The sequence below is a fragment of the Pseudonaja textilis genome, chromosome 5 (assembly GCF_049901715.1).
Source record: "Pseudonaja textilis isolate UNSWEBS1 chromosome 5, rPseTex1.2, whole genome shotgun sequence".
In the NCBI taxonomy this organism is placed as follows: domain Eukaryota; kingdom Metazoa; phylum Chordata; class Lepidosauria; order Squamata; family Elapidae; genus Pseudonaja; species Pseudonaja textilis.
Genome location: NC_141994.1, coordinates 27,021,512 through 27,033,770, shown reverse-complemented (window position 1 = coordinate 27,033,770; position 12,259 = coordinate 27,021,512). Strand labels below are relative to the sequence as shown.

Sequence of the window (12,259 nt, the reverse complement as noted above, 5' to 3'; positions counted from 1 at the left end):
AGTGCTGGTGCTAATGTGGTTTCCATTAAGTTATGATAAACTACTTTACCAGTTTAGTAAATAGTTTGATCATCTAATAACTTTGAAAATTTGGGCCTAGTGCTCTTGTGGTGTGATTCTGCCCTCTGCTGACTCATCCCTGTCATTGCAATGACAGTTAGTCTTTGACTTAACAACCGCAATGGAGCCCAAAATTTTTGTTGCTGTGTGAGACACGTCTTAAGTGAATTTTGCCCCATTTTACGACCTTTCTTGAGACCGTGGTTAAGTGAATCACTGCAGTTGTTAAGCTACTAACGCCGTTCTTCAGTGAATCTGGCTTTCCCCATAGCTTTTGCTTGTCAGAAGGTCGCAAAATGACTCATTTGTGATCCCGAGACACTGCATCGGTCATAAATATGAATCAGTTGCCAAGCATCTGAATTTTGCTCATGTAACCCTGGTCGATGCTCAACGGTCATTAAGTGTGAAAAACGGTCATAAGTCACTTTTTTCCCCAATGCCGTTGTAACTTCGGTCACTAAATGAAACATCGTAAGTCGAGGACTACCTGTAATCAATAGTCTTACAGGAAGTCCTCAAGATACGACCACAATAGCCAACACCCAAGAAGATAGGCTCAAGATCCAGATGGATCTTGACAGACGTGAACCCTGGGCCCTGTCTAACAAAATGAAATTCAATGTAGAGAAAAGTAAAGTCCTACTCTTAGGCAAGAAAAACCAAAAGTACACATATAGACTGGGTGAAACCAGGCTCAATAGTAGTAACTATGAGAAGGATCTTAGAGTCCTAGTGGACAACCAGCTAAATAGGAGCCAGGAGCATGCAGCAACGTCCCCAAAAGCCAATGCAATCCTAAGTTGCATTAACAGAGGGATACAATCAAGATCAAGGGAGGTACTAATACCACTCTATAAAGCCTTAGTAAGGCCACAGATAGAGTACAGCATCCAGTTTTGGTCACCACATTATAAAAAAAATGCTGAGACTGTAGAAAAAGTACAGAGAAGAGCAACCCGGATGATGAGGGGACTGGAGGCTAAAACATACGAAGAACAGTTGCAGGAACTGGGCATGGTTAGTCTGGTGAAGAGAAGGACCAGGGGAGACATGATGGAAGCCTTCCAATATTTGAGGGGCTGCCACGGGGAGGAAGGGGTCAAGCTATTTTGTAAAGCGCCTGTAGGCCAGAGAAGGAACAATGGATGGAAACTGATCAAGGAGAGATTCAACCTGGAAATAAGGAGAAACTTTCTGACAGAACAATCAACCTGTTGAACAGAAGTTGCCTTCAGAAGTTGTGGGAGCTTCATCGCTGGAGGCTTTCAAAAAGAGACTGGACTGCCATTTGTCAGAAATGGTGTAGGGTCTCCTGCTTGGGGGTGGGGGGGTTGGACTAGATGACCTACAAGGTCCCTTCCAACTCTGATTATCTGTTATCTGTTACAATTGAGCTCCAAAAATTATGTTGCTAAGGGACACATTTGTTAAGTGAGTTTTGCTCCGTTTTACAACATTTCTTACCACATTTGCTAAGTGAATCACTGCGGATGTTAAATGAGTCACACAGTTGTTAAGTGAATCTGGTTTCCCCCATTAACTTTGCTTGTTGGAAGATCGCAAAAGGGATCACGAGACACATTTCCAATTTGCATTTGGCTGCTTGACAAATGATTCATGTTTATGACATCATAAATATGAATTGATTGTCAAGCATCCAAAAGTAAATCACGTTGCAATGGCCATAAGTGTGAAAAACAACCCTAAATCTCTTTTTTTCAGGGCTGTTGTAACTTCGAACGGCCACTAAATGAACCGTCATAAGTCGAGGACTACCTGTAATCAATGCTCTTACAGGAAGTCCTCAAGATACGATCACAATTGAGCTCCAAAATTTGTGTTGCTGAGGGACACATTTATTAAAGAGAATTTTGCTCCATTTTACAACCTTTCTGGCCACCATCGTTAAGTGAATCACTGCAGTTATTCAGTTAGTCACAAGGTCATTAAGTGAATCTGGCTTTGCTTGTCAGAAGGTCGTAAAAGGGGATCATGAGACACTGTAACCATCATAAACATGAATCGATTGTCAAGCATCCGAATGCAAATCACATTGCAATGACCATAAGTGTGAAAAACAACCCTAAATCCCTTTTTTCAGGTCCGTTGTAACTTCCAATGGCTATTAATGAACTGTGGTAAGTCAAGGACTTCCTGTACGTCCAGGTCCTCATTTCTTCTATCTTTTTTTTATAGGTCGTACAGGGAGGTACACCCTGATAGAAAAATGGCGGGATACGGAGAGACATTTATCGCCTCACGAGAACCCCATCATTTCCTTGAACAAATGGGGACAGCACGCCGGCGATGTGCAGCTCGTCTTACGGCGCACCGGGCCGTCGCTTAGCGAGCGGCCGACCTCAGACAGCGTCGCTCGGATCCCGGAAAGGACTTTGTACCGGCAAAGCTTGCCTCCCTTGGCCAAGCTCAGGCCTTCGAACGACAAGTCCATCAAAAGGAGGGAGCCCAAGCGCAAGTCGCTGACGTTCACCGGCGGGGCCAAAGGACTGATGGACATTTTCGGGAAGAGCAAAGAGTCCGAGTTCAAGCAGAAAGTCCTCCACTGCAAGACCACGGCAGACGAGCTGAAGAAGCTCGTCCGCCTCCAGGCGGAGAAGCTGCAGTCGGGGGAGAAACGGCTGGACTCGGATGAGGCCGAGATCCGCTACTGGGAGCAGAAGTTCAGCTTCAGCCTGGAGGATGACATCCTGAAGCTGGAGCAGAAGCTCAAGAGGAACGAGGTGGAGATCGAGGAGGAGGAGTTCTGGGAGAACGAGCTCCAGATCGAGCAGGAGAACGAGAAGCAGCTGAAGGAGCAGCTGATGGAGACCCGCCAGGGGGTCGCGGACTGTGAAAGCCAACTGAGGGACTACCTGGCCCAGATCCGCCATATGGAAAGCGGCCTGGAGGCCGAGAAGCTGCAGCGGGAAGTGCAGGAGGCTCAAGTCAACGAGGAAGAAGTCCGAGAGAAGATCGAGAAACTCCGAGGAGAACTTGAGCTCCACGGCCAGCAAAGCCTCCGGCTGGAAAACGGCCTCAAAGCTGTCGAGAGGTCTCTGGGGCAGGCGACCAAGCGGCTGCAGGTGGGATCCACTTTCGGTCTTCAAAGGTTGTGTTAGAGAAATACAAAGAAAATAAGAGGGGAAAGAGGGGGAAAAAAGCATGAAGGAAAAAAGAAAGAGAAAAGCATTGACCTGCCACTCCTTTTGGTGCAGTTCGACTCCGGGGGCCTCTCCAAGCTGGGTGGTTTTCTTGCAGATGTTTCATTACCCAACTAGGTAACAGCATCAGTGCTAGAAGGGAGTGATGTTTGGGGAGAGGAAGGGGAGGAGGAGGGAGGAGGAGGAGGAGGAAAGCCATGAGGAGGAGGACTATGGGGACCTTGGTGCTCTCTGAGCTTAATTGTTTTCTTGCAGACGTTTCATTACCCAACTAGGTAACCTCATCTGGTGCTGGTGCTCCTAATAAAGGAATCATTGATTTATCTACAAAGGATTTGTCGTGTTTGGGGAGCTGAGTCAGAACAGAATGGTGGCAAGTCAGGGTCTACTCTGCAGATTGCTAAAGAGAACCCGGTTGTTGGAACTAGATCCATCGATGGCAGCTGCCAAAGTCATGAAATAACTAACTTCCTTTGGTGGTTTGGGTGGAGCGAGAATGGAAAATAAGCCCTAATGTATCCTGGAAAGTCAGTTATTTTTATTTCTGTTAAAAATCATTCGGCATCCTTCAGTCCTGTCTGGCTGAATCTTTTCTAATAGCGAGAATAATTCACCAGTGGGACGAATTGCCTGCGGAAAATTGCGGCAGTCCCATCATTGGAGGCCTTTAAGAAAAGACTGGATGGCCCTCTATCGGAAATAGTCTCCTGTGAGAGCCAGGGGCAGGGCTGGATGACCTCCGGGGTCCCTTCCAACTCTTGCTGCTAAATCTGTTTTCCTTTCTTCTTCTCCTCAGGAAAGAGAACAAGAACTGGAGCAGCTGACGAAAGAACTGCGTCAAGTCAACCTCCAACAGTTCATCCAGCAGACGGGGACAAAAGTCACGGTGCTTCCGGCTGAGCCCGTCGAATTGGAGACATCACACCCAGAGCTGGAGAAAGGTAGTGTGAGGAACCAAAGGGGCGTGGCACAAAGGCAACACAGTCAGATAATCCTTAGGAGTTCCTATATTAGCTCCAACTTTGCCCCCCAATGTCCTGGTTACCTTCTGGGCCGGAGAAAAACTGTCCCAGGAACAGCCTTTGGCTGCAGAGAATCAAGTCCAAAATGTGGTCAACAAAAACTGTAACTAAAAGTCCAATCAAGGCAAAATGAGGTCATTAGTCAGGAGAAGGAATTCCAGATGTGAAGGCACAGCAGTAAATCAAACAGTTGGGAGGATGCCAGGAACGCAGATAACCAAAGTCAACACAAGATAAACTCATGTTTGCTCCCAGCAGCTGCCGCACTCAGCATGCATCTCTTTTAAACACTCTTCCCAGGTGTGGCTAATGAAGGGAATCAGGGCCCTTTCCTCCCCCATAAGCCACGCAACCCACGTTGCTCCCTTCTCCATCCTGCGTGCCCTAGGATGAAGAGCGGGTGGGTCTTCCTCCGAATTCCCTCTCCCTTGTTCTACCTCTCCCCTGCTGTGCCCAGCCGGATTTTGCTTTTCCCCAGTTTCCTCCACAGCCAACGGAGCCACATTCCTGCTCCTTGTCAGCTGTTTGTCTTCCTCCTCGGATTCAGACTCTGACAGGGGGCATGACAGGTAGTTTTGAGATGACTACACACACCCCTGCCCAGGGGTGGGATTCAACCAGGGTAACAACTGGCTCGGTGAGCATGCGCTTTGCAGCGTTTCAAAACTGCCCATTTTCAGCTAATACTTACCTTCTACTGCAGCCCCGGTGAGGAAAACAGCTGAGGTGTGGCCATCCACAGTGCTGCGTAAATCAGCTGAGTTGCAAAACACGGAAATAAAGGACAGACTAGGGCAGGGGTGGATGGGCGGGGCTAAATGATCGCCAGAACTACCGATTCGTCCAAACTGGTAGAATCCCACCCCTGCTCCTGCCCCCTTCCTCAAACAGATCTTAGGAGGGATCCGTTGAAAGTTCACCCGTGCTCTTTTGAGGATTGGGCAGGAAAGCTGGGAGAGATGTTGGCAGGTTCACAACTAATTTGCACATAAGCAACTTTCATTTCTAAAGAAGGGAAAGGAGAAGATAGACACATCGAGTCAGGAGTGCCCAACCATGGCAACTTCTAAGACTTGTGGACTTCAAGTCCCAAGATTCCCCAGCCAGCAAGGTTTTAAAGCAGGTGGGATCCGACCAACATAATAACTGGTTTGTGAGGCGTGTTCATGCACATCAAATGCACACTGCACACTGCACATGCTGCGCGCTATCAGCTCCAGCAAGCATTTACCTTCTCCAGCTGGCGAGTGCACTGAGGAGGTAAACGCAGCCACTAAAGGACAGCCTAGAGCCCGGGTGGGGCAAACAGCAGACCAAAACCTCATTAGAGCGAACCGATTCAGGGTCAACTGCTCATCGGAGCTACCAGTTCTATAGAACCAGACCGAACTGGTAGGATCCCACCCCTGTTTTAAAGTTGCCAAGGTTGGGCACCCTTGCATTGGGAGTAGCGAGACAAGAGAGGGAGATAAGACAAGGTTGACTCAGTCTTCTGCCCTTCCGAAGTTGGTAGTATTAGGACCCAGGTAGTTTGAGGTAAAAGGCTGACTTTGTAAATCCCATAGAGAGAGATGTAAAGCAATGTGAAGTGGTATGTAAGTGCTATTGCGAATGGGAAGGGAGGGAAGGAGAGAGTGAGGGAAGAAGGGAAGGAAGGAAGGGAAAGGAAAGGAAAGGAAAGGAAAGGAAAGGAAAGGAAAGGAAAGGAAAGGAAAGGAAAGGAAAGGAAAGGAAAGGAAAGGAAAGGCAGGCCATGGTGGCACAGTGATTAGAATGCAGTATTATAGGCTAACTCTGCCCACTGTCAGGAGTTCAATCCTGACCGGCTCAAGCTTGACTCAGCCTTCCTTCCTTCCTTCCTTCCTTCCTTCCTTCCTTCCTTCCTTCCTTCCTTCCATCTATCCATCCATCCATCCATCCTGGCACAAGTGGTTAGGATGCAGCATCGCAAGCTAATTCTGCCCACTGCCAGAATTTCGATCTCTGCCCAGCTCAAGGTTGACTCAGCCTTCTGTCAATTCACCTTTCCCTCTTTAGGCAGAACCTGTTTAAGGCTTGAGCCACCTTCGAAGACGTCATAACTAACCTCGTTTCTCCTCCCGCAGAACCCGCCTTTCAAACCAGCTCCCTCAAACGCCCGAGTTCCTCACGGCAGCTTCCTAGCAACCTTCGGATCTTGCAGAACCCGCTGTCCTCTGGATTTAACCCGGAGGGCATTTACGTATAACGACCCAATGTCCCTCTGAAGAGGACATCTGGAGGTAACCGAGGACCGCAACCCATTTCCTCCTGCTAGGTTTCTTCTCACCATGACCTATGGAGGAAGAAGAAAATGATGATGATGATCAAATCTGGCATTTGAAAACTTATCACACCGGGGGCATTTCATGGCCTCTTTTTTAATCACACGCCAGGCGCCGATTTTACGGTGAGGACCAAAACACAATGGTGGCAGCCATTCCTCCCTGAACAGCCATGTCAAAATAGCTTCCTTCATTTTCTTTTATTTTAAATATTATTATTATTATTGCTATTTCTGAAGCATAAATATTTCTTAGCAGGCATCCGTGGCTGATCTGAGACACACACACACCCCTCTCACTCTCCCAAAATGCTCACTCTCTTTGCTGGGGTAGGGAATGATGGCCCTTTGGTTGACGTGTGTACTTCAACTCCCAGAATTCCTGAGCCAACATCACTGACTTAGGAATCCTGGGAGTTTGGAAGTCCCCCATGGCTGCCTCGGGAATTCTGGGAGTTGAAGTCCAGAAGTGATCGAAGGGCCATCGTTTCCCCAACTCTGCTCTATGCAGTTGGATTATTTAGTGATTAATCTGTGGCGTATGAATGCGGGCATATCGTTTCTAGTTGCAGGTCGTGCCTTAGAGTAGGCCTGTATTACTCCCCCATCCATGGCTGTTGCTATCTCTAAGACGCCATTTTGAATTACACAATCCTCCCAACTACTACTAGGTTGCAAGCTTTAGTATGTTTCATAATTGGTTGTGCTAGGGATTGGCCACTTGCCTTTCGAAAGAGAATTGAAGGACAAAAAGTTGGAGAAAGTCCCAATTTTAAGTCAGGTAGAACTTGGGTTTTTGCCCATGATGATGTCACGCCTGCAGCGTGAAACGTGTGTTTGTGTACGTATGTAGGTGTGTGAGAGAGAGAGAGAAAGAAAGAAAGAAAGAATCTGCACAGATACAAATGAATGTGTACAATGATAAAAACGATGTGTTTTGTCACTGCACAAAGAGTCACAATGTCCAAATGGACTGAAGCTTAAAAGAAAAAAAGAGTTTATGTTGTGGTGGGTGTTTGTTGTGTTACAGCCATTGTGGGATATTTTTCCCCTCCCTTTTTTAATAGCCAATGGATTTTTTCCCCACTTAAAAGATCCTCAGGCCCGAAACTCCACTTTGTTAAGGATTACACTTAGCATTTGAAGATCTTCTAGTTAAATAGTGCTTTATGATGATACTGAAGGTTATATTTGACATATTTTGCCATAATGAATACGCCTATCAAGGAACAAAATGCTTTCTCTTTAGTCCAATGTCTTGCCAAAGGAATTTCTCACCATTTATTTTTATAATTTTTATTATTATTTTTACCACTACAGTGTTCTTGTATTATAGCCAGGAAAGACACAATCCTCCATTATAATGTGGATTTGTGCCACTTACAATTTATTAAGCCAGAAACACCCATGTATGGTAGTTGGACAGCTGCATAACAACTTTTTTTCTCTTTTTTTGCAAAACCAGATTTTTTTTTCCATCAGATTGGTTTCAGGTGTACATAAAATGGATGAGAAATGCTCAGGCCGTGAAATATGAAATAGCTGGACAGCTCCACCCTGATGCCTTGCCTATAGAAAGAAGACGTATATAATAAATAGATAGATAGATAGATAGATAGATAGATAGATAGATAGATAGATAGATAGATGCATATATATTTCTATAACTGTTTGCAAAATTATTTCAGCCCCGAATGTGATGATACAAAAAAGGTTCCTGAAGAAATGGTCATTTATTTAAATAAAAGCACATTTATTTCTAATGTAGCTCGTCACCCAATTACTACCCAAAATAATAGAATAGGGATTTTTGTTTTTCAGAAGAATGCATGTCCCAGAACGATAGGAATAATAAGCACATATGTCACAAGTTCGTGTTATTTTAGCAGTTAGATTTCTGAGTGTTTGAAGTATTATGTCAAGCAGAACACAGGAATATATTTTGAGCATTTCAGGATGTTTCTGCGTTTCTGGATATTATGGAAATGTCTCAGAATTATTTGGAAACTGATGTTCATTTTGATAATACTGTAAAATCAGAATTCAGGCCTTATTAGTTGTATTCCTTTTTCTGAGAATAGGGTGATGAACGAAATGATCTTGTTTTCTTTGAAGTGATAACACATTTACCTGAAAAACAAGGTGACTCCAATTTTAAGAGAATCCCCCGTTCTCCCACGAAGGAGAAAACAGACGAAGAATTCAAAACACACACATCTTATGCACTGCCCAAATCCAGCCGAAACTAGTAGTGTGTTATGTACACACCGTACAACTTGGTCAAAAGATTTGATTCAACAAAGGAGAAGCTTGGATTCTCCCCATTAAAATAGAAAACTCTTTGTAAATACATCTTCCTTCATTCCCTTGGTATTCTGGATTTTGCTGATCAGATATCCATTGGAGAAATTTAATCTCTCCTTGCCTAGAATTGTAACAAAAACAAGATTTGACATCATGAAACAAAAAATTGTTGATGTACATAAATTCAAAGGACAACTGGTTTGGCAAATGAATTTTCTTCGACAATATCCAATCGCAAAAGCATAGTAGTGCATTTTGCTATATTTAACTGCCTGCATATCATCTAGTGCAACCTAGAACCTCTGTAATAGCTTTCTCCAGATGTGCAGGCTTCAATGTTTACCAGATGTATAAGGTTTCAGTTTCCAGAACTTAACAGTCAGCCAACCGTTGCTCCACGTTTCTGGAAAGTGCTAACAAAGATGGAGATGGTGTGAATGGGTCCTTCAGCCAAGATTTGCTCCACCCAAAAATGACCCTTGGTGTGTTCCTTTGGGGGCAGGGATTTTGAAATGCAACCAAAGTTAACTTTGCGTTCATTCAAATAGTTATTTCATCTGGTGCAAAGTACAAACCACGAGCTAAAGGACTCATGGCAAAAGTTGAGTTGCACTGATACTTAACTTAGCCTCCTACAATGCTTCTCCTGAAATTAACCATCTGCCAACATTTGAATATTTCCTTCCAAAGTCTTCAGTAAGTAAGTTTAGTTTAGCTGGTAACAGAATTGTCTTAAATTACAATATGAAGTTCTAAATGGTGTGGATTGGATTATTTGCACTGTTTAGTCCTTGAAAATTAAAAAGTCCTCAAAGAGATGTAATTAAAAGGGTTCCAATAATGGAAAACCGTGCTTTATAGAGTTATCCATTTTCTTCTTAGGGTACAGCCTAAATCATCCTACCTCATTCCCTCCCCTCCTTCTAATTTTCCTATGAATCCCAATTCTTCCCACTCAAATATTATGAAGTCCGCAGTCCGACATTGCATTTGATAAGCTATCCACTTTCAAAAGATATGCAAGAAAATGAATTGTGCAGGTATGATGAGCCCAGTGGGGAGTAGAATATAATAGAATAACAGAGTTGGAAGGGACCTTGGAGGTCTTCTAGTCCAGCCCCCTGCTTAGGCAGGAGAATAGAGGACTTCACATTTTTTTAATTGCTTCTCCATCGTTCACGTCATCTTTATTGAGAATAGAAACACAGGACAAATACCAACAAAAAAACACCTTTCATTCTATTTTGCTTTTAAAGGAGAAGAATTTCAACAAGTCTAGGGTGATATTTATAGATCCTTAATCTAAGGTCCAGCCTTGGCCACTTTAAGACCTGTGGACTTCAACTCTCAGAATTCCTCAGCCAGCCATGCTAAGTTGGGCACTCCTGCCCTTAGGGATGGAGATAAGACCATCTGAAGTCTTATCAATCCATGATGAAGGCCAGTCTTTTGTGTTTTCTAGACTTCAGAAAATGGTGAACTATGTGTAGCTCAGCAGCATGTCTATCAGATGGGTTAGCCTTTGAGCAAGATTTATGTTTTCTCCATAGGTGAGAAGATTGGTTAGGTTTACTCGCTGGCACAACATTGCACCTTGATGGAGTCATCCAGAGAGTTTCCTTCTTTAAATTCCTTTTGTAGACTCTCTCGAGTTGAACAAAGTTCCTAACGTGCTTTATATAATGTGAATTAGGCCTTAATTGTCATTGTACATAACAAACCTGTATTCTGATTTATTTTCCATTATCGAATAACTCTGTGCTGTATTTTATTAAATACATTATCGAATATGTGATATATTTATATATCTATATATATCCAGACAGATAGATAATAGATAGAGATAAAGATATAGATATATCACAAAAGTATTACTTTTATATTCCAGCTGGTTTGTTTTTTTTAAGGCATTACTTCATGCACATTTATTCTATTTGTTACAGTATTTTCATGTTTTGGATGAAGGCCATCGCTTGTATGGAGATGACAAAACAATTCTGTTTTATTTATTTATTCGCTCGGTATTTTTGCTGCTTTACTATTTTTTGAATAAAATTTCCATTGCCAATAAAAGAGCCAACGGATCCAACAACCTCATTATTTCATGAGGTTTTCAAACCGGGTTTCCGACGAGCAAAATCGCCCTGTGGGATCTGCTTAATGACAGTAAGTGATTCGTTAAACAACGGGAGCAAAAATAAAAAGGTCATGTTTGGGGCGACTCGCTTAACAATCAGCTTGCTTATAGCAATGGAAATTCTGGTGGTTATAAGTCAAGGACTTTACACTAGTGCATTGCATGTTATGTTGGGCTGGTTTTGAAGAGCACTGAGTCCTATATGTTGTGGCCGGCCAGCAGCCAGTGGAGCTGGCGGCAGATTTGGACGGTGAGGAGGTTGGGGAGGGACATGGGCCAGTCCTGGAGTCTGGGGAAGACTCGGACGAGGGCTCTGTGTCAGAGGCAGAGATAGGGCCAGGGCCATCTGACAGTTATCAGCTGCCTTTGGAGTCGGAGATAAGTGGGGAAGAAGAACAGCTGGAGCCTGTTCCCAGTGTGCGCATGCACAGAGCTGCCAGGAGAAGGGAACTGTTAAGGAACAAGGGTCAACTCAGGAGTAAAGGCACAGGTGGACGGTGAATGGCCCCTCCCATAGGGAATAAAGGAGGAGTGGAAGGGGAGTGGTGTTTGCGGGAGACAATTAGTTCAATTCATTAGGGTGAAGATCTGCTCCTGACTGCTTGCCAAGTAACTGCTGCTACAGGATGGAGTTTGGAAACTATCAGCCTGGCAACTCTCCAAGCCTGATAAAGGTCTGTCATTGTGAAACCTCTTAAAAGGCTGTTCGCCAGGACTTTGCTGGAGAGGAATTCCCTTTATAACCTAAATGAAAGGGATTTTATCAAGACGAGGAGTCAGCTTCATGATCTTGGGAAGGTCTAGGTCAGAACACCTAAGTCACTCTTTACGGTGCTGCTGTTGTCCCTTCGAACAATCCCTAAATGAGCTGTTATAAGTCGAGGGCTACCTGTAACAGATAACAGAGTTTGGAAGGGACCTTGGAGATCTTCTAGTCCAGCCCCCTGCCCAAGCAGGAACCTATCCTTTACAAAATCTTCATTAGAGCTCATTCACTTGGATGATGTTGATGACTTCTTGCCAAGTATTGTCTGCTACAGCATGGTGTTTGGAAGATATCGGCCTGGCAGCTCTCCAAGCCTGATAAAGGTCTGTCGTTGTGAAATCTCATGAAAGACCATTGGCCGGGACTTTGTTGGAGAGGAATTCACTGCAAATTAAATAAAAGGGGTTTTATCAGGACAAGGAGTCGGCTTCATGCTTTTGGGGGAGCCTAGGTGAGAACACTAGAATCGTTACAAAATGCAGTACGCCAGTTTCCAAGATAGGC

General features: G+C 44.3%; 1 protein-coding gene across 3 annotated transcripts in view; it reads left to right on the top strand.

The window, feature by feature from the left end:
- The window catches only part of RASSF8 (Ras association domain family member 8), an 82,116-nt gene extending 71,189 nt beyond the window's left edge, over positions 1–10,927 (top strand). For all 3 annotated transcript variants that reach the window (XM_087934387.1, XM_087934388.1, XM_087934389.1), the window contains exons 3-5: positions 2,260–3,146; positions 4,021–4,165; positions 6,352–10,927. In XM_087934387.1, the coding sequence (XP_087790513.1) occupies positions 2,260–3,146; positions 4,021–4,165; positions 6,352–6,473 (1,154 nt within the window). In that variant the 3' untranslated portion in view covers positions 6,474–10,927. The remainder of the gene's footprint in view (positions 1–2,259; positions 3,147–4,020; positions 4,166–6,351) is intronic.
- The last annotated feature ends 1,332 nt before the right edge of the window (positions 10,928–12,259 follow it).